General features: G+C 41.3%; 1 protein-coding gene and 1 non-coding gene across 9 annotated transcripts in view; one reads left to right on the plus strand and one right to left on the minus strand.

The window, feature by feature from the left end:
- Window positions 1-27,691, plus strand: part of FMNL2 (formin like 2) — a 335,482-nt gene that overhangs the window by 197,885 nt on the left and 109,906 nt on the right. For all 8 annotated transcript variants that reach the window (XM_053598242.1, XM_053598239.1, XM_053598238.1 and 5 more), the window contains exons 2-3: window positions 7,546-7,629; window positions 24,581-24,661. In XM_053598242.1, coding sequence (XP_053454217.1) covers window positions 7,546-7,629; window positions 24,581-24,661 — 165 coding nt within the window. The remainder of the gene's footprint in view (window positions 1-7,545; window positions 7,630-24,580; window positions 24,662-27,691) is intronic.
- Window positions 9,875-9,981, minus strand: LOC128590930 (U6 spliceosomal RNA). The gene has a single exon (XR_008381391.1). It is a non-coding gene; the product is annotated as a U6 spliceosomal RNA (small nuclear RNA).

Genomic DNA, 27,691 nt, shown 5'->3' on the forward strand with positions numbered 1-27,691 from the left:
CTTTACTTTTTTTTTTTTTTAAATGAGACAGAGTCTCTCCATCACCCTGCCTGGAGTGCAGTGGCATAATCATAGCTCACTGCAACATTGAATTCCTGGGCTCAAGTAATCCTCCCACTTCAGCCTCCCAAATAGCTAGGACTATAGGCAGATGCCATGCCTGACTAATTTAAAAAAAATTTTTGTAGAAATGGGATCTTGCTATATTGCCCAGGCTGGTTTTGAACTCTTGGATTCAAGGAATCCTCCCACTTTGGCCTCCCAAAGTGCTGGGATTACACTGTGAACTGCTGTACCTGGCCTAATTTACTTTTTCATTCAAAAGGTCACCAAGAGTAAATGGTAGAGTCAGGATTAGAACCCAGCTAGTCCAGTTCCAGAAGCCAACTAGTAAATCCTTGCCCCACACTAGCTCGTTAAATTCACTGTGCTGTCCAACCATTAGTTGCAATCCATCTCATTTCCTCACTTTTTTTTTTTTTTTTGGTTTTTGGCTGGGGCTGGGTTTGAACCCACCACCTCCCGCATATGGGACCTGCGCCCTACTCCTTGAGCCACAGGTGCCGCCCCATTTCCTCACTTTTTATAGAGAAAAGTTGGGTCTCTGGGAGGAGGACATGGAGAGTTTTTTTTTGAAGGGTATGGAGTTTCTGTTTTGCAAGATAAAGTACTAGAGATGTTGCTCAACAATGTGAATGTAGTTCTAAACACTGCTGAACTATAAATTTAAAGGTGGCTAAGTGTAAATTTTATTTTATTAGGTCATTAAATCGGAAATGTCCAATTTTGAATCCAAAGTTTAGTTTATTATATCACAAACAGACACAGTACAATTAATCAAGTATGTGCCTAAAATACTGCCACATTTTTGCCATTCCAACGGAAGCGTGTTTATGCCAGCAGTGACAAAGCCTGGAGAGCGAGTGGCCAGGAAATCACAAAAGGCGTTTTCTGCAGCTTGTGGAGAATTGACTATTTTTCCTGACAAGAAGTGATCCAAAGCCTGGAAGGGTAGTCAGTTGGTGTAAGGCCTGGTGAATATGGTGGATGACAGAGTTCCCAAGTCTAGCTTCTGTAATTTGAGCAGTGTTTATGCAACAGTGTTGTCTTGCAAGAGGATTGGCCTGTCTCTGTTGACTAATCTTGCTACTTAATTGTAAGCATCCTTATCATTTTCTCAAACTGCATTTGACATCCTCTGTCAAATTGACCAGGTTTCATAACGCTGTAGTTGATAATCCCAGCACTGAACCACCAGATATTATTAGCTTTAAATTTTTTTTTATTTCAGATTAACATGAAGGTATAAATCATTAGGTTATATTGTTTGCGTTTTTTAGGTAACGTCCAAGTTGTAGTTGAGCCCTTAACCCCCATTAGCTTTTTTGGATGAATGTTCGGTTTGGGGCTGTACTCCAGACTTCATCATTATTCATTTGTGCCGAATGTTTGCAATTGTCAAAAAGAATCCATTTTCCATCACATGTGACAATGCAGGATAGACATGCTTTGCCTTTATGTCCTGACAGTAAAGAAAGGCAAGTTTTGAGAGTTTCCCTTCTGACACTCATTTAATTCATGCAGAGCCCAGCTGTCCAGCTTCTTTACCTTGCTGATTTGTTTCAAATAGTCAGCTGCTGGCAAAGTCAGTGGGAACAGTGATGTCAAAACCTTGCTGCCAGTTCACACATAGGTTTAGGTAGATTTCCTTCCACTGAAACTTTCGGCTCAACCTGGGCCTTAGGTTGCCCGTAGAGCTGTCTGCACTGCCTTGGTTGAATGGTATGAATATGAATTCATATTAAAAAATAACACACATTTTAGACTTGCTCATGGTTCCACAGAAATTGCTCTGAAACAGTGGTTCTCAACCTTCCTAATGCCACGGCCCTTCAGTACAGTTCCTGTGGGTCACGACCCACAGGTTGAGAATCACTGTTCTAAAACAAAATTTGAAAGATAACCACAAGTCACAGTAATGGGGTTTGAAAGAATGAGGGTGTATGTTCACAATGTAAAAAAACAAAAACAAGTGTCAAAGATACCAACTGTTAAACTTAGTACATAAGAAAATCAGACATTTCATACTTAACAGCCCAATGTGTGTTTCCCACCACAATTTATATCTATCTACTTACCTCAGCCTCCCAAGTAACTGGGAGTACAGGTGTGGGCCACCACACCTGCCTCATTTAAAACTTTTTTTTTTTTTTTGTAGAAGCAGAGTGTCACTTTTGTTATCCTGGCTGATCTGGAACTCTCAGCCTCAAGCAATCTGGCCTCCCAAAGCTGAAGGATTATCACCATGCTGGCCCTAAATTTTTAAACAACGAATTACCCCCTTTTTTGGGGATAACAAAAGTAAAAAAGTCCTGTAACACTTTTGTATGTCTATTATTTAAGTGCTCTACAAGATCTCCCAGTTCTGTAACACTAATTGCAAAGTCCATGTTCATTTTTCTTAGCAAGTGGTTATGTAATAGAAGTTTCCTCTTATAAAATCTGGTGATTTAATACTTGTGAGTTTTAATTTAGAGATTATGAGGACAAAGGTATGTTATATAAGCCGTATTTGATGGTATTCACTTTCACTCCTACATGGTTGTTTATCACTGTGGGTTTCTCAGTCTGAGCCTTGAGGATATTGGGGTAAAAGGAGGATTTTTTTGTTTTTGTTTTTTTTTTGGCTGGGGCTGGGTTTGAACCCACCACCTCCGGCATATGGGACCGGCGCCCTACTCCTTGAGCCACAGGCGCCGCCCAGGAGAAGAGCTGGTATCAGAAAAGCCTTTATTCCTTGGACATAAGTTTATCTTGTTCTGGTTGATTCGAGTACCTCCCTTCTATTCTGTGTTGTATATGGTAATTAGTCTGCAGTTGTATCTTTAGACATGTGGGCTATCATGGCCTCTCCTTAGCTAGCCATAATTGATTTCTTCATGAAGCACTCAGAAATTTGAATTTTCTATTGCTGTATATTTAGTTTAATTATTATGCCATCTATTTTCAAAAGATTATGAGATGGGAGGCACTTTTGAAAGCATACAAAATGGTATAGTTAAGGATAAAACCAGAGTAGAGACCATACATGTAACTGCTACTGGAGATAGATTAATGATTATTGTTGCTACCAATCTGAATTTACCAACAACAAAACAATGTTCAGGTTCATAGTTTATTATATGTGGCAGAGGAATGGTTAGCATTACATTTTTCTTTTCTGGAAAATGTCACTAGAATTGAAGATATTTTTCCTTGTGAATTTTTATTTGGTAGATAAGTGGTAGACATCATTATTGACTGATGTTTCACAAGAAACAGAAATGGTCTTTAGTGTATAGACTTTGTTAATATCTAAATCATAAACCCTAAATTAGTAAAAATGTTTTCAGTCTGGGCAGTATGGCAGTATTGTTTTATTCTTAAGTTATTCAGCAATTCAGTAACCTGCTTGGTGCCCATTATTTGCCATACTGTGCCGGACATCGGTGATAAACAAAACACATTGTCCTTGAAGTCCTTAGAACAGCAGAGAATTTAGATTATGAGAGTTCTGCATGGCCTGGTGCTGTGATAGAGACCTGCACATAGTGGCCTTGGAGCCCAGGGAGCGGGTGTGTCTTCTTGGAGTAGTTGGGAGAGTCTACCACTAAATGAGATTTGAATTGATTCTTGAAGTTTGCCAGATTGAGAGTAGAAGGAAAGGAACATTCTTAATAGAAAGACTACTCCTGAATTATCTTAGGAACTTGTATGTCATTGCCACTGGTGAGGGTGGGACTGGTTGGTCTTCTGCCCTGGCTTATCTAGGTTCCAGACTGCTACCTGTTATCTTGCTAAGGAACAATTGCTCTTAGGTGCCTGAGGGCTATTAACTCTAGCAGAAAAAAGAGAGAGAGACAGAGACAGAGTGTCTTTGAGGGTGAAGCAGTCTTAGAATAGATGTGGACAGTCTTTAGCAGAGCTTAGAGAGGAGACAGTCAAGAGTAAGCGGTCCATGATAGAATGTGCACGCCTCTGACTGCCTTCTCCTCCAGCCTCTTAAAGACACAATCCATGGCTCTTAACACCACAGGTGTAGACTGCTAATTCATTAATACTCTCATCTCACAAGCTCTCTCATGTTTGTTATGGGAGCTAAATCCCTCCCTATGCCCTTTTCACCAAGGTGTTCTATTATTGAGCTACCGATGTTACTTTATAACTCTCACTCCTCCTAGCCATAGGCTATACAGGCTGCTACACTTGTGCAATCTTGAAAACAGATAATTAACATCCACTGAACTTCTGACTCAATATCATGTCTTCAATGGGACTTTGGCAGGTTCTTGGGGGAAGCAACTTCATGACTTAATTCTTTCAGATGCTTACAGTGTGGGCATTCTGGTATATGGTCAGAGCCCAGTAAATGCTGGATGGAGTCACGCAGGAAAGGAAGGGAGGGAGGGCCATGTCACAGATCTATGTCACAGGTGCCACTAAGTATGAGTACAGCAGAGTTGTCACTTTCTAAGGAAAACTTGGAAATGGATTTATATTTTCAGCCAAATAGAATGATTCATTTTTAGAAAGGCAGCAAATGGACCTGCCAATATTTTTCTCAGAAAAGAACTTGAACTTCTATGAATTCCCTGCACAAACATTTAGCTTGGACTCCAGAGTCCTGTCCTGTACAGTACAAGAAGAATGAGTTCATTTTAAGGAAGTTTAAATGCAGTTATTAGTAGTTAATCACAGCATCCCTGAACTTTAGCCTGGCCTCTGTGGAGAATCTAGTTTTAAACAGAGCTGCTTCCTTGTGGTCCCCGTAGAATTGTTAAGCTGAACAGTGTGTGTATGCCTGAGCGCCATAGAGGCTTGACATGGGGAAAGGGTTATTCTAGATGCTTGGTGAATGGTTACCAAGTGCAGAATTAGTTTTGATACATCCATGTTGAGCTTCTTGTGACAGTAACTAGTCATCAGGCTCCGAAAAACTTTTTAAGCCTCTTTGTATTCAGAGACCGCAGACCTTCTTTCTGACTCCAGAATCTTGTATCTACCTCCCTGCTTGACTGTTCTTGCCTCATAGCTATCTCAGATAAATGGGGCCGCTGAGAAATCTTACTCTTTACCACCGTCTCCAGATCTATGCTGCCTTGGGCTCTGTGCCCTTCTTATTAAAAGTCCCACTATTCATTAACCTAATGACTCAGGCCAGAAACAAGGTACTATTTTTTTGCCCTTTAGTTCAACTGATAAATTTCACTTACTATTTCTGACATGTATGCATTTTTCTTCATTGTTATACCATCAGTCTCATCCAAGCCTGCATCATTCACTTAAACTGCTACCCTGGCCTCCCACCTTTCACCTTTGCTATTTCCAGTCAGTTCTGCACATAGCACCTACAGTGTAAAACAACTTCCTCATGTTATCTCCTTGCTTAGAAGCCTTCTGTGGCTTCAGGTGGCACTTTAGATAAAATAAATAATTGATGCTGGCCTGCATGTCTGGCATGCGTGATCCGGCTTTGATTCACCTTTCCAAGTTCATCTTCCCCTCCTTCTTTTTCTTTTACTTTCTAGCTTTTCTTTAAGCTCTTTGGATGCCCTCAGCTCTTTCCTGCCTTGCAGCTGTTCTGTTCCCTGCTCCCTGTGCCTTTGTCTGCTCTTCACCTGGCTGACTCCTTCTCATTTTGTTAGGACTCACATTGTTACTTTTTAATGAGAGGTCTTGGAAGGCCATTTATACTAAATCTGCCCTCTGATAACCTCTCTCAAGACTTACCAGACTTTTAAGAGCCTTTTTTATTTATGACGTGTCTCCTCACCATAATGAAATGCCCCATGGGGACCATGTCTCTTGGTTTCCCATCATACCGCCTGCGTGTTGCACGGTGCTAGTTCAAGAGCAGCACTTCATAAATGTTTGTTGAATGAGAGACTTTAATCAAAATATACGTGGTATAGAAGGAGCAGTAAAAACTGGGCTGGCATGTGATTCCTGTAGCAATGTTTGCAGAGTGCTTCCACAGGGGTGTCCAGCAGAGTACAAGAAGAAGCTCTCAAATTATTTGCCATCTTGCTTTGCTGCACAGAAAGCTTGGTGGCACCTTCAGAGTTTGTCCTGGGGGGTCTAACAGGCTACGTTCAGGTTCTGTTTTTGTTCCTGTAAAGCTGTGCAACTTTGAGCAAATTAACCAAGTTCTCCCAGGTCTGGTAACACATATATGGGGAAAATAATATGTCATATGTTTATTTTGGAGATTAAATGGGGTTGTATATGCAAAGGGCATAATACAGAGCTTGGCACCTTGTAGGAATTCAGGCATTCTTTTTCTTACTGCCTTTCTATCTCAAAGGATTAATGAGGACTTGGGAGAAAAACTCATTTAACTTATCTCATGATCATATTGTTCTCATTTAATGCATAATCATACACAGAGGCAGTAACTTGAGGGTCAAAACCAGTTTAAGAGAAAAAAACTCCATCTCTAGAGTACAAATAAGCAAGGGTGAACTGGCTATTTGACAGTAAATAACATTAGACTTCCTTAGAAAGGTATACATGCCATTCTCCTTTGTCTCATCCCAGGGCTTGCTGATTAACATTGTTAAACTGTAATCACTAATAATTACACGTAGTTATTTTCCATCCTGGTTGAAGTAGATATATTCCTTAGAGATAGGCCATATGAATATGACTTCCCATTTTAGATAGGTCTATACCTAAAAAGACCTTGCGGTACCATTGAAAACTGTGGAGTCTAGAGTTCTTTACAGTTGTCAGCTTTGAGGGTAATTAAAAAAGTTGAATAGGGCCATGCCTGTGGCTTAGTCGGTAGGGCGCCGGCCCCATATACCGAGGGTGGCAGGTTCAAACCCAGCCCCCGCCAAACTGCAACAAAAAAATAGCTGGGCGTTGTGGCGGGCGCCTGTAGTCCCAGCTACTCTGGAGGCTGAGGCAAGAGAATCGCTTAAGCCCAGGAGTTGGAGGTTGCTGTGAGCTGTGTGAGGCCACGGCACTCTACTGAGGGCCATAAAGTGAGACTCTGTCTCTACAAAAAAAAAAAAAAAAAAAAAAAATTGTTCTTTTATTCCATGGTTGTTTACCAAAGTGAGTCAAAATTAAATCTATCAGTGGTTTTGGTTTTTGAGTTTTTTAGTGTTTTCTGTTCTATGTCTGCTGGGGCTAGTGCTTGAAAAAGAAAGAGGGCTGATTCCTTATGAACAACCACTTCTGACCTTTGCCTTGAGTAGAAAGGGAGCTCGCTGTTAACATGAAGAGACAAAGCATCGCCTTTGCTGAGATGCAGGTCTGAATGTTCAAAGCAGACGTCTCACACATCCCAACATAGAACTTCAGAGTTCCCCTTTCCCATTTAAGCAATTTGATGTTTATGACTTCTGTAGGCTCCTTGGGTTTAAAGAGACAAAATGAATGGAAAGAAAGTCACAGAAGAACCACAGTAGTAGTATTTGGTCTGCCTATGAATTACCCCTTAGCAGCCTGTTTTGGAATCTAACAAATCATTTTTCTCTCTGTCTGTTTTTTTGTTAACAGAATGCTATGAACCTACCTCCTGACAAAGCCAGATTACTGCGGCAGTATGACAATGAGAAAAAATGGGAACTGATTTGTGATCAGGTAAGAAACAGCAATGCTTTTATCAAGGAATTAGTGAAAAAAGAGAGCCAGATTTCTCTTCTAAATGCCGGGCTTTTTCCAGGAGCTGCACGGATGTCTGTCTGCGACTCTTTGTTTTCCAATTTCTTAACACCAAAGGAAAAGCTAGTAAACGACTTCTTTTTATCATTTTATTATTTTAGTGCTCTTCTTTATTTTCAAACATTTTCCAATTAAATTTTCTGGGAAATCCTGTTAATAGAGTAAACCCAAATTTAGATGGTCTGTTTCTCTGTTTGCCTTCCTAGCAATTTGTGCTGCTTCAAATCCTCAGGTTGTCTAATTTGGCTTTCCCAGTCATGCAAGTTGATGTGTATTTTTGTAGGAAGGTGAAAAATCATTTCAGATTTTAGGAACTCTCCAGCCGTTCTTATTTCTTATCATTAATTCATTATATCAAATTCAGACCTTTCAGAGAGCTATAAAATAAAAAGTGAAATTTTCTGCTTTCTCTCCACCTTCCACATTCTATACCGTAGTGATCTAGTGAGACTTTGAAGTATCTTCTTCCAGCCTTTTAATCTTGTTTTTAAAAAACAAATAACATAGGCACGCACTCTTCCCCATCCTCATACGTATGCCAGGGTGTATGTCTCCACCTCATTCTTTTCAGCATCCGTGGTATTCTGAGGTAATTTGTAATAATTTTTTTTTTTTTTTTTTTTTTTTTTTGAGGCAGTCTTACTTTGTCACCCTCGGTAGAGTGCCATGAACTCACAACTCACAGAAACCTCAAACTCTTGGGCTCAAGTGATTCTCTTGCCTCAGCCTCCCAAGTAGCTGGGACCCACCTCATCCTCCCAAAGTGGTAGGATTATAGGCACGAGCCACCAAGCCCAGCTTAGCTTTTCCTTTTTTAGTAGAGACCAGGCTTACTCAGGCTGGTGTCAAACTCCTAAACTCAGGCAATCTACCCGCCTTGGCCTCCCAGAGTTCAGGGTTTACAGGTATAGCATACTCTGTTACAAAGCTAAGTACAGGGTAGTTGATACAGTCCTTATAAGGGTCACTTTCTGAAGTGCATTAGCTCTTTTATTTTGTCCCATGAGCTTTGTGGTGGTCATGAACTCACATCTGCTGCCACCTTGAAAGTTTCTGAGGAGCACCGTAATTCCTTCCAGCACAGTTTACACAGAGTCTCTGCAGCAGGACAAACGTGCAGGGGAGAGAGGGATGTTTCTGTCCCCTATAGGTAGATGGTTCACTTAAAGCTTCCGAAGCACTCATGTTGTTTTCACCTTAGTTCCTAAACTAAAACTGTACTGGAATGGTGGTAAATTCACCGTCTTTTCTCCTCTCTGCCTGAGCACTAAGAGCAGGTAAAAATGCAAGAGGAAGTTTACTGCTTATGTGACCGTGATGCTAAAGAGAAAAAGGGGTTGTTGACCTTATCTTCTCTCTGGAGACTTCAAGGAAAAATGATTTTATGTAATGGCAAGGAAAAACCTAATAGGGATAATTAACGTAAAGGAAAGGTAATCATACAGGTGCAGGAGATAGAAAAGTTTTTTTCTTTTCTAATTGAGACTTTATTGGTTGTGTTGAGCATCAGTATAGACATTTCAATTTATACACAATTCTTAACATACGTACCCAAAATCTATTGTAATTCTTTTTAAAAGTTATTCCAGTGACTTTCCAGCTTAAAATTTGGAGGCAAATTTTCCTTAAGAGGACATCAAGTACCAGTATCTCCAAATGTTGATAAGCTGTTACATAGGTCCCACCAGTTCACAGTGTATCACCATATACATACACTGCAGACTCACATTTTCAGCCTCTCAGAGCACATTAACAAAGCTGATAGGAAAACAGGACCCAGAACAAAGACAGTTCAGGGCACACACAAGTCTGAGGGGGAGAGCTGCCATCAAGGGAGTGGTTTTCTTTTTTTTTTTTGTAGAGACAGAGTGTCACTTTATGGCCCTGGGTAGAGTGCTGTGGCCTCACACAGCTCACAGCAACCTCCAACTCCTGGGCTTAAGCGATTCTCTTGCCTCAGCCTCCCGAGTAGCTAGGACTACAGGCGCCTGCCACAACGCCCGGCTATTTTTTGGTTGCAGTTTGGCCGGTGCTGGGTTTGAACCCGCCACCCCTGGTATATGGGGCCGGTGCCTTACCAACTGAGCCACAGGCGCCGCCCGGGAGTGGTTTTCTTTAGGAAACAATTCTACTAACAAACAACATGGGAATAGAATTTTTTTTTTTAAATATGGAACGCTTCACGAATTTGCGTGTCATCCTTGTGCAGGGGCCATGCTAATCTTCTCTGTATCGTTCCAATTTTAGTATATGTGCTGCCGAAGCAAGCACGGGAATAGAATTTTAAAACACTCAAGACATTAAATGCAGGACTAGGATTCCCATATTGCCATTTAGTATGCTTTGTATTATAGGATATAAAAACTAACCCCCCATCTATGGAATGTTAAGTGACACCCAAGATAATCAGAGCCTCCTGTAATTCAGCATTCCTTGCTGTTTTCTGGTTGTACCAAAAAAGAAAGTTCAAGGCATGAGGGAAGAGAACAGAGGCAAAGGGGTGGGTGGTTGTTTTTTAGCACTGCGAGGGCTCTCCTTCCCTCCCCTCTTCCTTTCCTTCTCTTCTTCTTTCCTTCCTTCCCTCCTCCCTCCCCTGCCTCCCTCCGCTCCCTCCTGGTCTTCTCTCTCTCCTTCCTTCTCCCCTTCTTTTCCTTTCCCTTCACTTTCTCCTTTGCTTCACTTCCCTCCACTCCCTCCCCTGCCCTCCCTCCTGTCCTGTCTCCTCCTTCCTCCTCTTTTCTCCTCTTCCCTCCTCTCCTCTGCTCTTCCCCTACTCTCCTCTCTCCCCTCCTCTCCCCTTCCCTTCTCTGTCTTCGTTTCCCTCTTCTCTTTCCCGCTTCTCCTCTCCCTCAGACCAGCAGGATTCACTGACAACTGTGCTCCTTTCTTCTGGTTTTAGTGTACTATTAACTCCTATAACTTCTATATGTTTTATTATGTTAAATATATCAAAAAGGAAAGGTTGCTACTGATGGAAGTCCCCCCCGAATCTCACTCCGTGACCTTGGGAGAGTGCTGTGGCATCATCATGGAACACAGCAACCTCAAACTCAGGCTTAAATGATCCTCTTGTTTCAGCCTTCCTAGTACCTTGTACTGCAGGTGCCTGCCACCATGCCTGACGACATTTTCTAGTTTTATTTTTTTCTTTGGTTTTCCTGTTTTTTTGTTAGAGATGGAGTCTTATTTATTTATTTATTATTTTCCTTTTCCGGAGCCCAGAGGGTGAGGAAGTCTGATTCCTGAGCTCATCTGAACTTAGAGAATGGGGGGGGAGTTCCTGTCCAGCCCTGAGTGGGGGAACCTTGTATCAGTGATAGCTCAAGATAGTTTCCAAAATAATTGAAAAGAACTAATTGAAAGAAGTGAGTGAAGTTTTATCAAGAAAAGGAAAGATTTTAACTGTGCAAGCCGGCCCTGTCCTAGTGACTACAGGCCCTGTGGAAAGCAGTTTTTAGATTTTATACACAATTTTGAGGGGTACTAGCTGCTTTTTGGAAATCTCCCAGTGTCTTAATCAACTGTTTGTAAAACAAAAATGATGGGTTTCAAGGTAGTGGCCTGTTGCCTAAAATGTCAGGGTTTTAGGCACCTGCTGGGTCCTTGATTCATGGAGTGCTGTTGATTGAAAAATGACCAGACACCCCAAAGTAAGGCAAGCATGAGACAAAGTTTATTGAGAAAGAAGGTTTACAGAGAAAGAGCAAGGTGTAGGCTTATAGAACAAGATACATTCACCATTGACAACAAACAGCCCCCCGTCTTGCAACAAAGAAAAGGCATAGTTGTAAAGGTTATGGCCAGCGGTTCTCTTTGATACCACCTATGTCAGGCCAACCTAGTGGTTCAGAGGTCACCTTGGAACCAGAGACTTACTGTGCCTGCAGAGCTTCTATGAGCTAATGAGAGGTCAAATACTGAAAATAAAAGATTATTCCGAAATGTGAAATGAACAGAGTCCAGGTCCCGTGTGGGCAACAGCAGCCTTTATTGCCCTGGGTATGGGTGAGCTGAGTTCGAGAAGGAAGTCAGCACATGGGTTAAGGTGGATGGAAATTTTGGCTGGGCTCAGTGGCTCACTCCTGTATCCTACCTCTCTGGGAGGCCCAGGTGGGTGGATTACTTGAGCTGAGGAGACCAGCCTGTGCAAAAAGTGAGACCCTTGGGCGGCGCCTGTGGCTCAAGGAGTAGGGCACCGGTCCCATATGCTGGAGGTGGCGGGTTCAAACCTAGCCCCGGCCAAAAACCAAAAAAAAAAAAAAAAAAAAAGTGAGACCCTGTAGAGATGGAGTCTTGTTCTTGCCCAGGGTAATCTCAAACTCCTGAGCTCAGGCAATCTATCTGCCTTGGCCTCCCAGAATGCTAGGGTTACAGATGTCAGCCTGTAATCTGCGCCCAGCCTGATGGAAGATTTCTAACAGGCTGCATTCTTTACTTAGACCAAAAATAATTTCATAGACTTGGTATTGGTGTCTGAGTTTCAAGTCTTCAAAGTTCAGGTGGTTATTGTCCTTAAAGGTCAATGTGCCGGGACATGGAGAATGTAGGAACTTTATCTGTTCCTTTTTGGTGGTCACTTCTGCATATGCTTCCGGTGAAGTGGCTTCGTCAATTTTGAGGTGTCATGGATAATTTGTTGACAATAGAGTATTAATTATTATTGCAACAGCCAGCATTTAGTAAGCAGATTATCTTAAGAGCTTTGTGCTTAATCTTTAAAGCTGTCATACTTACTAGTGTCTCCATTTGACATAAGGGCAAGACTGAGACATAGAAATTAAAGCAGTGGCCACAGTCACATAGCTGTTGAGTGATAAAGTGATAGGGGCACTCTTACTGTATAGAATACGCAGATTTGCATCTCTTTACCACCACCCTCTGCTATGTCTCTGACTTGCATTCTGACATGTTTTCCTGAGAGAGAGAAAAAGCTGGGAGTCATAGCTGAGGCACTGAGCCTAATGTACTTTTATTAACCCCTGTGATGGACCCCCATTGTTGGCTAACCATTAGTCACTGGGAGAATTATGGCCTGCAGAAAATTGGATTTTTATTGCATATGCGTAACCCTTGGGTGTGTCATATGTGGATATCATTTGTCCTGTATGTTTATGAGGGCAAAGACAAAAACTATGAACTGGGACTAGGTGTGGTGGCTCACATTTGTAATCCTGGCACTTAGGGAGGCTGAGGCAGGAGGATTGCTTGAGGCAAGGATCAAGACCAGCCTGAATAACTTAATGAGACCCATCTACACAAAAATAGAAAAACAATGAGCTGGGAGTGGTAGTGCAAACCTTTAGTCCCAGCTGTTCTGGAGGCTGAGACAGGAGGCTCCCTGGAGCTGAGGAGTTAGAGGTTGCTGTGAACTATGATGATGCCACTGCACTCTAGCCTGGGAGACAGAGCAAGACTGTCTCTCACAAAAACAAAATAAACTCTTAAACCATGAACGAAAAGCATTCATAATGGTAATTATAACGTGTTGATGTTTATTGACTGAATGTTTGTTGTATATCTGTGGTACCAACGCAGATCTGTTTACGGTTTTTACCCTGACAGGCACTTAAAATGTTTGATTTATATGAAATGTCCAGAGCAGGAAAATCTATAGAGACAGAAAGTAGATTAGTGGCCACCAAGGACGGGGAAGGGCTGCTGATAGGCATGGGGTTTCTTTTTGGGGTGATGAATATTCTGGAATTACATAGTAATTTTATAGCCTTGTAAATGTACTGATTTGTATACTTTAAAAGTGAATTTTATGGTATTTTAGTTGTATCTTGACTGAAAAACAAGGTATTTGCTTCTGTAGCAATCAGGGATTAGAAAAAGGGGAGGAAAACTAAAGAGCAAGAATGAAATGTTTTTGTAGATCTTCTTTGGACCTCAGTTTGAACAAACTATAAAAAGCCTTTTTGAGAAAACTGAGGATGTTTAAGAAATGACTAAGAGGATTCCAGGAAATTGTTGATTTTTTTTTTGGGGGGGAGTAGATTTTAGCTTTGTGATTATTTAAGAATCTGTCCTTATTTTTTGAGAAATGTGTACTTAATGTAGGAGAGATATATGACTGGAGTTTGCTTTAAAATACTTCATCAAAGGAAAACAAGGAAAGAAATAAAGGAAATCTGGAAAAATCTGTAATTGTTAAATCTTGGTTTTGAGTTGTTGGGGTCAGTTATAATATACTCTCAACTTTGTATATATTTGAAAATTCATTATCTGTAAGTAAAAAATACAGATACTTGCTCCTTAATGATCTTCGTTTCCTCTCATTTGTAAATGTAGTTTGTATTAACATCCTTAAATTATTTTGAGGATTGGGGCCATCTAGGAAAGTACATAGTAATACCTGGTAGGGCGGCACCCGTGGCTCAGTGAGTAGGGCGCCGGCCCCATATGCCGAGGGTGGCGGGTTCAAACCCAGCCCCGGCCAAACTGCAACAAAAAAATAGCTGGGCGTTGTGGCGGGCGCCTGTAGTCCCAGCTGCTCGGGAGGCTGAGGCAAGAGAATTGCTTAAGCCCAGGAGTTGGAAGTTGCTGTGAGCTGTGTGACGCCACGGCACTCTACCGAGGGCCATAAAGTGAGACACTGTCTCTACAAAAAAAAAAAAAAAAATCTTGAATTGCTTAATGGTTTCTACAAGAAAAATTTTTTTTTTTTCTTTTTTCTTTTGAGACAGAGCCTCAAGCTGTCACCCTGGGTAGAGTGCTGTGGCCTCACAGCTCACAGTAACCTCCAACTCCTGGGCTCAAGCGATTCTCCTGTCTCTGCCTCCCAAGTAGCTGGGATTACAGGTGCCCGCCACAACACCCAGCAATTTTTTGGTTGCAGCCATCATTGTTTGGCGGGGCTGGGCTGGATTCGAACCCGCCAGCTCAGGTGTATGTGGCTGGCGCCTTAGCTGCTTGAGCCACAGGCGCCAAGTCCTTCTATAAGAAATTTAAGGATTATTCTTTTTTTTTGTTTTGTTTCCCTTCCTGATCAGGTTTTGAACTCTGTTCTCCCTCCCAGACTCATGCTTTCTTTGTATGATGCATGATTATTTCTAGAGATTCTTAAAAGACCTCCAGCACTTTATTCTTTGGAAGGGATCTCTAAGTAAGATCCCTGGAATCTGTAATAAGTGAGAGTAGGGTGAGGGTTTCATAGTCCCATTTTTCAGATGAAGAAACAAGGAGATGTATTTATACCACTTTTTTTTTTTTTTTTTTAAGACAGTCTCAAGCTGTCCTCCTGGGTAGAGTACTGTGGCATTGTAGCCCACAGCAACCTCCAACTCTTGAGCTCAATTGATCCTCATGGCTCAGGTTTTCTATTTTTAGTAGAGACGGAGTCTTCCTTTTTGCTCAGGCTGGTCTTACAGTAGTGAGCTCAAGCAGTCCATCTGCCTTGCCCTTCCCCAGTGCTAGGATTACAGGTGTGAGCCACCATGCCCGGCCTATACCACTTGTATTTTTATAAGAAGAATATTCCCCAGGGATTTTGCAAACTTTTGTGAAAGACCATACCTATAGCTGTATAATGTAAGTCTCTATCTTATAAAGCATAACTGAAATATTCTTAAATTTTTGCTTACCAAGGATATGCACATTATCTTCATATATTGAATAAAGAGGGTTTCAGGTATCCAAAATAGGAAGTATATTCAAAACCCCCAATTAATAAGCTTTAGTGTCCAGGAGACCTACTTGAGGATTTTAAGAAAATGCAGATCTCTGGATACTTGGATTAGATCAAGAAAATTTATAATTTGACAAGTGACCTCAAATTGCTCATTGAGCAGGTCTTTGGTTTATACTTTTAAGAAGCTCCATTCTAAAAAAGAGAATTTTGGCCCATGGAGCGGGGAAAGCAAAGGATTTGAAAATTGTCTTAAAAGTTTTCACACATAAATCCAACCGTCCATCTCTCTGTGGTTTTTTTTTTGTTGTTGTTGTTGAGACAGAGTCCCACCCAATGCCCTTGAGCAGAGTGCAATGGCGTCATAGCTCACTGCAACCTCAGAGTTGGGCTGTGGGCATCCTGTTGCCTTAGCCCCCAGAAGCTGCCATGGCGCCTGGCTGGGTTTTTCCATTTTTTTAAGGAGTCGGGGTCTCATTCTCCCTCAGGCAAGTCTCGAACTCCCGGGCTCAAGCGATTTCCCTCCTCAGCCTCACTGTTACTTACCACTGCTGTGTGCCACGCACTGTGGGGGTTGAATCTTTGCATAGGGAAACATGAGACAATAAACTTTTAGTGTGACCTCTTCCATCACAAATTAAACAAATTCAATGAAAACACTTTTTTAAATTGGGGAGAATGATGAGCCATGGATGGGATTAAAGAAACCCACTAAATATTGTGTAAGAGGATGAGTTATGTTTTGATCAGGAAAGACCCATTGAGTTAGAAGGAATTCCTGCTAGTCTAAATAAAGGAAGGCATTTGGAAAAGTCTCATCAAAAGTTATTTTCAGTCTGAGAGCTGTAATGGAATACTTGGAAAAGTTGTCCTCTCCTCTCTGACTAGGAAAATGATTTCATATTCAGAGCTGAAGATGTCTCAAGGTTCTCCAAGAAACTATGGCCGTGGAATGAGTTGTACGTGCTGATTTTTCGAATCTCGTCTAGTATAGAAATGGCCAACTTTTAAAATTAGGAATGGAGAAGGGAGTGGTACACAGTATTAACCATCTGTTTTTCCACTATTCGGAACTCCTCCCTGACTCCAGTTAGCTATCCCATACGCTTAGCCTATTATTTGACAGCCACTGTTGTCCGTTCCAACTTACCATTTAGGAACCTTTATGCTATTACTTTTCATGAACTGCATTACTGGAACTCGGCTAAACCCCTTGAAGTTGCCGGCACACGCCTCATGCTTCTCTGCCTTTATTCCCAGGTTCTCCATCTGGAAAACTCCTCTGTCTTCTGCCTTTCACACCATCCCAGGAGATCTATCTGCTCTCTCTCCTTCACAGTTCATTTCAAAAGCCACTTTCTCCAGGGAGGTTCCTTTGATCATCTCAGATGGAAAAAGCCTCACCTTTCTTTGAACTTCGAGAAGATCACATATGGCTCTTATCATATTCTACTTTATATTACAGCTATGTCTGTTGTATCTCAGAGATGAGATTTAGTGCTTTGGAATTGAATTTATTTCTTTTTGTGCTTTTTACGCGGTGTCTTATATAATGGGTTCTAGATGAGTGAAAGAATAAAATGACCAAAAAAAATTGGTAAGTGATAGTTAGATTTAAAGTGTTTAAGGTCTGGGCACAGTGGCTCATGCCTGTAATCCTAGCACTCTGAGAGGCTGAGGCAGGTGGATTGCTTGAGCTCAGGAGTTTGAGAACAGCCTGAACGAAAGAGAGACTCTGTACTAAAAAAAAAAAAAAAAATAGAAAAATATTAGCCAAGTGTTGTAGTGGGTACCTGTAGTCACAGCTACTCGGGAGGCTGAGGCAAGAGGAATTCCTGAGACCAAGAGTTTGAGGTTGCTGTGAGCTATGACACTATGGCACTCTAGCCAGGGTGACCTAGTGAGACTCTGTCCTCCCCCCCACCCTCCCCAAAGTAATAAAAATACAAATAAAGAGAGAGATTTAAAATATTTAGAGATAGGGACTTATTTCACAAAGTGTTTTCATCCAGTAATAACCACAGGGGTGCTTGTAAACAGTAGCAGAGCTGGCACTGGCTTCCTCTGGTCATTGTTACAGGTGCACAGTGAGACTCTCATCTGAATTTGCTTTCTTGGCCATCTATTACAGTTAATAGGCAGAGTCTTAAGACTTTTCCCTCATTTTCTCTAAACTTTCCTCCTGCTTTTTGCCATTCCACAGACCCTCACACATACTTTCTATAGATGGGAACCATCTGTCAGCTATGCTGAAATTTCAGAATTTTTTGAAATATTTTTGGGTAACAAGGAATATGGGTTCTTTAGCGGGACTTTCATGGTCTCAGTTCCTTGGGGGACTCTAGTTCTATTTGTGTAAATTGTTTTATGTTTGTATAAATTGGTTAGCCTTGAGAGGGCTATGATGTTAGGACTTACTTCAAGGCCTCCTGCGTAGGAGCCCTGATTGGTTTTGGCACCGCCCCCACCCCACAGATGTACCATTCTGGGCCTCTCAAGTTGTATAAGGCATTTCTGTCTATATACAATATTAACATGGTATTATATCCTTGCCTTTTCTTTCCCTGTCTACCTGTGTCAGCATGATCCATCTTAGAGGGCAAACACTTTGAGGGTGTGGATTATTCCTGGCAGCTTAACTCTCAGGAGCACATAGCACCAAGCTGAATTTTGCAAATTAGTATTTACCGATGGCACTGGTGCTGGTTGTAATACGGGCTCATTCAGAGACTATGTTTTGCTGACTCAGCCTTTGGAAAGGATGCCCAACTCCTTCCAGCTCTTTAGGAGGAAATACATTCAAGTATAGTGAGCTTATGCAAACAAAACAACACCCTTTGAATTTTCACTATCTAAAGTGAATGATTCCAGCATCAGAATAATAAAACATTAATACTCACATAATGATGGTGACATCTAATTCATCCCTAAGGAGGTGAAAGCAGTTTATGTAGCTCTAATATACCATTGACATAGAGCCAGTGACCTTGTGGCCAGTCCAATGGGGAGAGAACAGCAGTAAGTACATGCCCCAAGAGCCATTCATTTTCTGGAGATTTCCTCTATTTTCAGATGTTGCACTGTGATTTCTTTCCTTACACTTCAGAAGATAAACTTGAATGGAATTATGTTTGATTTTAGAGCTGCTTATCCAAATATGATTTATGGAGCCAAAAGTGCTTATAACATACTTATTGTAAGTCTACCTCACACCAAATTAACCTCAATTAAATTCTCCTGTAACTATCCATGGATAGAGAGGATGTGAAAGATTAGAAATGCTTTGCTAGATGAGTGGCGTGTCCAATTTCAAATCGTTATTCAGAAAGGCTTTGAGTAACAAACTTCCTTAGTCTTAAATGGAGAAAGGTGTGGGGGTGGGGGAGACATGTAGGGAGAAGAGGTTCCACAGAAACAGTTCAGCTGGTTAGAAAAAAACCTAAGTCTGCCTTCTTTGTGTGTTAAGTAACAAAGGTTGTATTGCAGCATAGCCAATGACTTCTGTTTCTTGTGCCTTACCGAATTAAATTAGTATAACCATTTTATAGGCCCTTCATCTAGTTTTTTTCAAAATGCTCTGGTTTTCCAATTTGGGTTACAGTGGATTTAGTCCAGTAACTTCTGTCTCTTCCTTATGTGAAGGGCACAGGTCTTTGTGTAGGCAGCTACTGTGCCTGGTGACCTCCAGGGGATGGGGAGGCTAGCATAGGTCTCAGTGGATTGAGCTAATGAGAAATGTGTAATTACAAGACACAAGATAGTTTCAGGGCCAGGAGAGACACAGCACAGGCTCAGAATCAGGTGCCTCTTGCTCTGAAATGAACGCAGTCGACTTACATCAACACTGAGCTTGTTGGTGTATGTCTTGTACAGGTGTTCACGATCTTAACTTTAAAATTTATATTTATTTATTTTTTGAGACAGAGTCTCACTTTGTCCCTTTTTGTAGAATGCCGTGGTGTCAAAACTCACAGCAACCTCCGACTCTTGGGCTCAAGCAATTCTCTTGCCTCAGCCTCCCAAGTAGCTGGGAATGTAGGCACCTGCCACAGTGAGTACCCGGCTATTTTTAGAGATGGGGTATCACTCTTGCTCAGTCGGGTCTTCAACTCCTGAGCTCAAGCAGTCTACCTCCCTCAGCCTCCCAGAATGATGGGATTATAGGGGCGAGCCACCACATCTGGTCTCTTAACTTTAAACTTTAAAATTTTACTCTTAATTTATGAGAGAAGTGACTTGTATATGCCTTCATCCCTCTCCCCCCACCCCCCAGCCCCCCTTTATTTTTTTTTTTGCAGATTTTGACCTCCGGTATATGGGACTGGTGCCTTACTCCTTTGAGCCACAGGCGCCACCCAATCCTTTCCTTTCCTTTTCCTTCTCCTTTTCCTTCCCCTTTCCCCTTTCCTTTCCTCTTTCTTTCTTTTTTTTGACACATTCTTAATCTTTGCCCAGGCTAGCGTGCTATGATACCAGCATAGCTCACAGCAACCTCAAACTTGTAGGTTCTAGAGATCCTCCTGAATAGCTGGGACTATAGGCCCTACCACAATGCCTGGCTAATTTTTCTTTTTTTTTTTTTTTAGTAGAGATGGGGATCTTATGCTTGGTCTGGCTGGTCTTGAACTCCTGAGCTCAAGTGACCCTCCCACCTTGGCCTTCCAGAGTGCTAGGATTGTAGGCATGAACCACCCAATGAGGCCTGCATAAGACATTTTTTAAAAGTTTAATTATTGAACATCTTTGAGACTGACTGTGCCAAATATTCTTCAACATATGGGGACTCGAAGAATAGAACATATTTCTACTCTGTTGACAACTTTTACACTAAAATTAAAGATGAGAATAGAGTATTGTGAAAAGGGTAACGATCAGTTGAAGGATCAGAAAACTTATTTGAATCTTTGATCTGAGATATAGACCTACACACACATTTACACAGGATTTCAGTCATTGAATCTCTGAATTCTGCAAGATGGAGTTACTATCTACTTGGCAGATGTGGAGGTCTGGATGAGCTAAGAGGACTGAAGAATATGGTGGTCTACATAGTCCCAGCTACTTGGGAGGCTGAGGCAAGAGGATCTCATGAGCCCAAGAGTTTAAGGTTGCTGTGAGCTATGATGCCATGGTACTCAAACCCAGGGGTGACTGAGACTTTGTCTCGGGGAAAAACAAACAAACAAAAACAAACCCAATATGGCGAACCATATAGTGTCATTGAAAAGTAAGTTAGTAGTCTTTGAGAAACAGAGTGCTGCCCCATGTGAAAAGGTAATTGTTTTTGAATAAATGAAGTTGCTTTTAGCAGTGAGAAAAAATTTTCTGATCATTACCAGAGATATGTATGGTATAGAAATTGAATTTCTAACAGATGAATTTATTAAAGTAAAATATTTGCCACTGACAAAAACTTAATGAAGATTTTGTAACTCTAGGTTTGTTGTCACCTTCTCACTCCCAAATCCCTTCCAATGAAGTTTGTTGGCCTTGTGTACCTGCCTGTTAATAAATGACTGTGAGTTCTTTTCTTTGACTGCTTATGTGGAATGATTAAAAACTCCAGAACACGAGGCGGGTGGATTGCTTGAGCTCAGGAGTTTGAGACCAGCCCAAGCAGAGCGAGACCCCATCTCTAAAAATAGCCGGGCATTGTGGCAGGCACCTGTAGTCTCAGCTACTCAGGAGGCCCAGGCAAGAGAATCGCTTGAGCCCAAGAGTTTGAGGTTGCTGTGAGCTATGACACTGCGGCACTCTACCCAACGTGACAGAGTGTGAGACTCTCTCTCAAACAAAACAACAACCAAAAACTGCAGTGCAATTGATTATTTTCCATTTGAAAACATTACAGTAAGAAAAGTTTGATTATACAAAGTGGTAGATGGCAGCGGGTCAGGGTGGTGGGCTTTATTAATCAGACATCCAGAAGGAAATTTGTATTTTAAAAGCTCTTTCAGTTAGCTGCTCAATTCATATTGGTGAGTAACCATGACTAAGGTTTTTCTTCTTCCCAAGAATAACATTTCTATGACATGTAACTCAATTTGAGGATATTAATCAAGACACTCACATCAGTGACGTTGTATAAGCAAGTAACTAGTTATTGAAAATAGCATGTGGGAGATGAAGCAGTTCTGAACTCAAGTGAAGGTGACGGAAGACTGCCAAGGCAGTTTGGGGGTTTAATGTAAAACATAAAATTCTAATGTTATTAATTTAAAGAAATAATACCTATAATCAATCCGAAGTTATTAAAAATAAATGTGTTTAGATGAGGTGCTGAAATTTTCCAATTTATTCCCCCAGGTGATTCTGTTGTTCAGATTGGTTGTGTAGAGTACAGACGGGAAATGTTTGGCGAGTCAAGTGTTGCTCCTTTAGATAAACAATCCCATGTTTTACAAAAATAATTGGGGCTTTTTATTGTTTCTCTGTAACAATTCTATTGCAATCCCCGGATGTGGGCTAAGATTTTGTATACATAGATACAGTGTGGACTAGTAGTGTTTTCAAACATCAGTCTTCATTTTTCTTTCTTGAAAATATATCAGATTGCTCAAATAAATGAAAAATGTGGCTTGATATACAACAGCAAATTCTAAGCACATTTGAAAAAGTATAAATTTACTAAACGTAGACTTTCTTCATAATTTTAACTCCCAAGGAAATATAATCAAATCAGCAGGAGCAATAAATATATGTATTTGAGAAAGCCCTTCTGAGTTAACACAGTTTCAAGTAGGAAATGGAAAAGCTCATTTACTCACTGTGAAAATGGGATTCACTAATTGAGCAAATACCAGTGTGTTACATGTGCTACTCAGCCAAATTTTGTTTAAAAAAAAAAAAAAAGGCATCTAGTCCTTCTGTTGAGAAGATATACCCTAAATGAACAAAACAAATTATAGGTCTTTCAACAGTTGTTGACAGCTTCAAATTTTAGGTCTTCAAGGAAATAGGGCATTGGCCATAGTCATAATTTGTTGAGTTTTGTGTGGCAGGGACCTCATATTTTAGAGACAAGTGGTATCTGCTGTAGCAGAAGGGAGCACAAGTTTGAGTTGTCCTTGGTTGTAAAATTTAAAAAAATTGAATAATTATAATTGTACTATTAAAAGGCATAATTTTTATTTATATCCTAATAATCTCTGGCAATAGCTGTTGTCATACAAGATGGGAAATAATGACTGGTTTCTAGATAGTTCATCAGTTCATTTTTCAGAGCTTTTGGTGATTATTTTAGCCCTCAGCTGGACTGTTTCTAAATCCCCATGGCTGTGGAATTCTGATTGCTTAGTGAAGTGATAGTGATTAAAAAAAAATAGGACTTGATAGACATAGTGATAGCACTGGACATGTGGAGTACTTGTGAATTGTTATTTAGAAATTGCTCTCAGGCTAGGAAATTTGGGAGAATAATTAGAAACAGTTTGCTGATATATATATATATATTTAAAGAAGCTTTATCAAGATATAGTTTATGTACTAAACTATTCATCACTGTCATTCTAAATAAAGGGGCAGTATTAATAATGGTCTTGCTACAAACCACTTCTCCCTATTTTAAATAATAATAAGATACATAGTTTTAATAATAAGATCTTTTCAATATTAGTAAGATCTTTAGCATTTTGAAATAGTAATCAGGGCTTCGGTGAACCAAGAAGAATGTTATGGTTCCCTGTGTTGGAGAAATACAAGTTTATGCGGGATAAACAAGTGTTTAAACATGCTGACCAGTTGTCAGTGTTGTGAAATACCAAAAAATTCCATTGTGAAGTAAGCCATCATTAGATTAAAAAGAATTAAAAAGTAAGAAAATATCTTTTCGGTTATTGGTAGAAAAGAACATTGTGCTCATTTCTTGATGACTCTTTTCATCTAGAGCTATTTAATCTTTTTTTTGGATCAGAAATAATAGCCTCTGTATACCTAAAAAGTTGTGAAGCCTAAGAATCACCATCATAAACAGTATAAAGCCAACACCTTTGTAACTCAGATCAAGAAATAAAACATTACTGGCCTTTCCTGAGAGCTCCGTATTTCTCCTTCTGACCACAGCTCTCAGCAGTGACTTTCAGGCTGACCATCTCTGCATCCACATACACAATGTTAAACTATGCATAATGCTGTGTGGTTACCACCTGAGTATGTGTTCCTGACTGTTACAGTTTAATTTTGCTCATTTTCGTATAAATGAAACCACGTGGGGTTTTGTTGTTTTGTTTGTTTTGACTCAATGTCAAGTTTGTGAGATACATCCATAGCAGTCTGTGGTACTTCATTTTCATTGTAATTTGATGTACAGTTGTGTCAGTATAAACAAGTATTCATTTTACAGTTTGTGGAGATTTGGTTTTTACTCAGATTGCCTATTCTGTTGCCTACCCTACTTTGGGCATTAAGTTTATAAAACCTGATAAACATGTTCATGAGTTTCTCAATGCTTGGTTCTTTTCCTGGTAACATTGTCATAAAATTTACAAATGCAGGTTCTTGGGCACCACCTCGGACATCAGATATCAGATATCACCTTGGGATGGGTGGAGATACACACACATTCTATATATTACATATATAATGTATATTTAATGATTGTGCCTTGCACAAAATACTATCAGACCTTTCGATGTGGAACTGCTTTAAAAACCCAGTAATGATAACACACATAATGTGTATGCATACAAATTTATATACCCACACTCCAGTCTCTTAGCAGTAGACTCATTATTCATTTTTGAAACAAATTAGTTTTATCAGCTTGAGTCAATTCTTTGGCTGTCTTTATAGATAAAACAGACATCCCAAAGAGAGAGACTTGTCAACACTGAAGATTTGCAAAAGAATGTGCAGTGGATTGAAGACCGGCTAAAAGAGAACTTGAAATGGGTTGGACAGGGCACCTTTTCTAGAAGGAGAGCAGCAGGGCTGATTCTCAGAGGAAGCAGCGTAAACTCTGGAGTTGGGCAGATATGGGTTAGAATCCTCTTATACTACTGACCAGCTGTGCCATCCCAGGGAAGTCCTACATTTGTCTGAGCTGCAGTTTTCCTCCTGTGTAAAGAGAGGTTCACCTCATCTGCTATCACGATCCAAAACAACTAGTACATCGTGATTATTTGTAGGGCCACACTCGTACTGTGGAGGCATTTTGGTCACGGATTTGTTAACAGTCTGTATGATGTAGCCACCCTCGTCATGCCTTCCTAACGTCCATGCTTTTTACTTTTGTGCTTCCTGCAGGAGCGATTCCAGGTGAAAAATCCTCCCCATACATACATTCAAAAGCTCAAAGGCTATCTGGATCCAGCGGTAACCAGGAAGGTAAGACGGGTTTGTTTCCACTCTTTGCTGTTGCTTCCTCACCAGCCTGCGAATCCTCCTGCGTTGGAAGAGACCTTCCTTCCTCTGCGTTAGAGCAACTGCCGGAAGCTCCAAGAACACAACCCTTGGAGACCTACAACAGGAGAAGACAAAGAAAAATACTACCCTCCTTACTTGAGGAGATGTTTAAAAGTACTTTCCCAAGATGGAAGTCACGTACCTCTGATGGTTATTAAGCTGCTGCAATTTCCAGTGACACAGGGAGGCAGTGAGTCCAGTCTAGGGGTGTTTAGGCCACTACAAAAGCAGGCCTTGCAAAGGGAATACTTGTCTTTCATGCCTTGGTGCATTTCCAGAGACCTTGAAAAATCACTGGGGCTTTGTCATCCCAGCTGTGTACTCACATCCTGTGTTGATGCTTTTAGCAGCCCCCCCTCCCCACCCTGGCCCGGCCCCGGCCCCAAGAAGGTAAGCAGAGAATAGCTGATTCCACAGACTCTCTCCTCATACAGACAAGCCCTGCTTTGTGCAACCACACAATTGGTTTAAGCTGATGTCTCGTGGTAAGGCGTGTAGCCTGGCACAGCCCTGCGAGCCTGGTTGGCCCTGGGATGTCTCAGGGCAGAGATGTCCTCACCCAACATGGGTGAAGGGGCACTGCCCCAGATGGCACTTGTTTTTCCATTGACCTTTTCCATTCTATAACTCCTGAATTCCCTCTGTTGTTTTGGTGTGTGACTCATGAGCAAAGAAAGGCATACTTTTCCTGGTTAACCATCATCTCCAGGGTTCTTGGCTCTTGCGTTTAAGAAAAAAATTTTTTCCCCACCATTATCTTCTACTCTAACTTCCCCTCCCTCCTCCCTCTACAAATTACAAAATGTCCAGCTAAGGAGAATAGCTGTTATTTCATTCTGGAAGTTTCCTGGGCCTTTGTCCTATGGTTTATGTGTAGATTGGGGGAAATAAAATCCGGGAATAATGGCAGACCTTCATTGCTGGCTATATGCTGTGACTTCAGTGTGACACAGCCTTGACTCCTAAGAATGAACCTGTCAAAGTAGCATCATAATTCTCTCTTCATATATATAGCATACAGATTTTTAAAAAAGATCTATTGTCAGGCCACCCCCTGCTAAATTCTTATTAGTTTCTCTCTTGTCTCCTTCCCTAAGGGATAGAACAGCCTTAGTTTCATCAGATTAAAAGAAGGTTGTCACGGAAGTCACATCTATACACACAAACGCACCACATCCCACCATAACAGGTGTTTCCTGTTCTTTCTTCACAGGAGGGGCAGCACAATTCTATTTTAGAACAGATTGCTAAAGGTCTTCTGAATCCCCAAACTTGTAACCTTTAGGCTCGATGGCTCAGGCCCGAGCCTTGGACGCTGATGTTTACCCCAGGCTGAGGATGACAGAAATTCCAGTGAGTGTCTCTGCACAAAACTGAGACCTCCCCTTGCAGAGTTTGTGCCATTCCAAAACAATTAGCGCCACGTTTTTCAATTCTGAAAGGAAAGGAGAAAATAGGCAAACTTTTAGAGAGTGCTTCCTAGACTCTCTGCCCCCAATTCCTTAAGGAGCAGGCTGTTTGGAAGGAAGGAGGTGGGCCTCCTCCTGGCATATTCTGATTCTCTTGTAGATCAGTTATTTCTGGGTTAAGGCAAAGAAAACAAAGGAAAACAAAACAACAAACTTCTCAGAAAGTGTTTTATTTCCTCTGAAATAGCTTAATAAAGGGGAACAGGACAAAAGGCGTCTGGGGCCTTCTTTTCTGATAGTCTGCCCTCCACCATGTGTGATCACCTTAATGGCCTTGTTTGGTCTGTGCTGCCTCTTTGAAATCACTCACTGATTTCAGGGGGGAAATCAAATGTATGTTGGATTAACCACTCCTGCTTGAGTAAGATTCTGTCAGGAGCTGGCGGTAGGAAATGAAACGTCCCACACAACATAATTGTAATGCTCAAAACCTGGAAAAAAGGAGACTTGTTTGGAATAATGTTGGGCTTGCAGTTAAAATAAGCTTAAAGTTCTCAGCTATAGTATGGTGGAGGGGAAAAAAGATTGCAAATCAGGGCTTTATGTTTTAGCCAGCCAGTTTAGGCTGAGTAGTCTTCCTTTAACTTTGCTCGGAGTCCTCAAGTATTTTATTCAGTAATCTTTTGTTCAAATTGAATAGGAGATACTTAATTTGGTCTTTTAGGAAAAAAAATTCCCTAAGCTTATTCTATTTAGATTTTCTTCTAAATATTTTTAAATAAAACCCTTTAGGGCAGGGAAGGAAGAGCCTAAATTAGATATCACCATGACCAGAACTGTCCAAACCAGCCTGCTTATTTAATACCAGGCGGTTGTTAGTCTGTGCCTGGAGAAGATGTGCTCACGTCTGGCATGAAGAAAGGAGTCTGGGCCTTTGCTGGCGCCACAGTTGTGAACAGAAATCTGTTGTGTGGCGCATGCAGAGCTCAGCTGCCTCCCTGGGCTGGCCCTGAGCCCTCCTCCCACAGGGAGGGAGGACAGGAGAATGGTACTGACTGCTAATGGATCCTACCTGCCTTTATTTGCGGGTCCCCACAGACATGTGACTTCTCTTTGAAGTGCCTTGAAGCCTTCTGGCTGCATGTTAGACATGCGAAGTGTTAGCCCTCATTGTGTCTGTGTTAGAGGAGTGGATTGCAAGAAGTCCCGGTAGTCCAGAGTCCAGCCAAGAGAATGAGCCATTCCCAAGATGATATGATACAGGAACGTAGGCAGTTTGGTTCCCCTCAGCTCTGAGGCAGGCTTGGAAGTGTGGCTCCTGGCACAGTCTGTGTGTGACAAATGTCAGCTGTCCTCCTTACTGTTACCTCACGGTGTTCTGATTTAGCTTCCTGGTTTTGATACATGTCCCTTTAGCTGATCGTCTTTTATGGCCCACTTTGTTCTCAGTGCTAGGCTGGGTGCCCTTGGGATGACCTTTCCCTGATGAGGTCGGAGGCAGAGTTAGGGGAGCAGAGGCAAAGTCTACGGGGGACGAGTCAGC

The sequence above is a fragment of the Nycticebus coucang genome, chromosome 7 (genome assembly GCF_027406575.1).
Source record: "Nycticebus coucang isolate mNycCou1 chromosome 7, mNycCou1.pri, whole genome shotgun sequence".
Classification (NCBI taxonomy): Eukaryota; Metazoa; Chordata; class Mammalia; order Primates; family Lorisidae; genus Nycticebus; species Nycticebus coucang.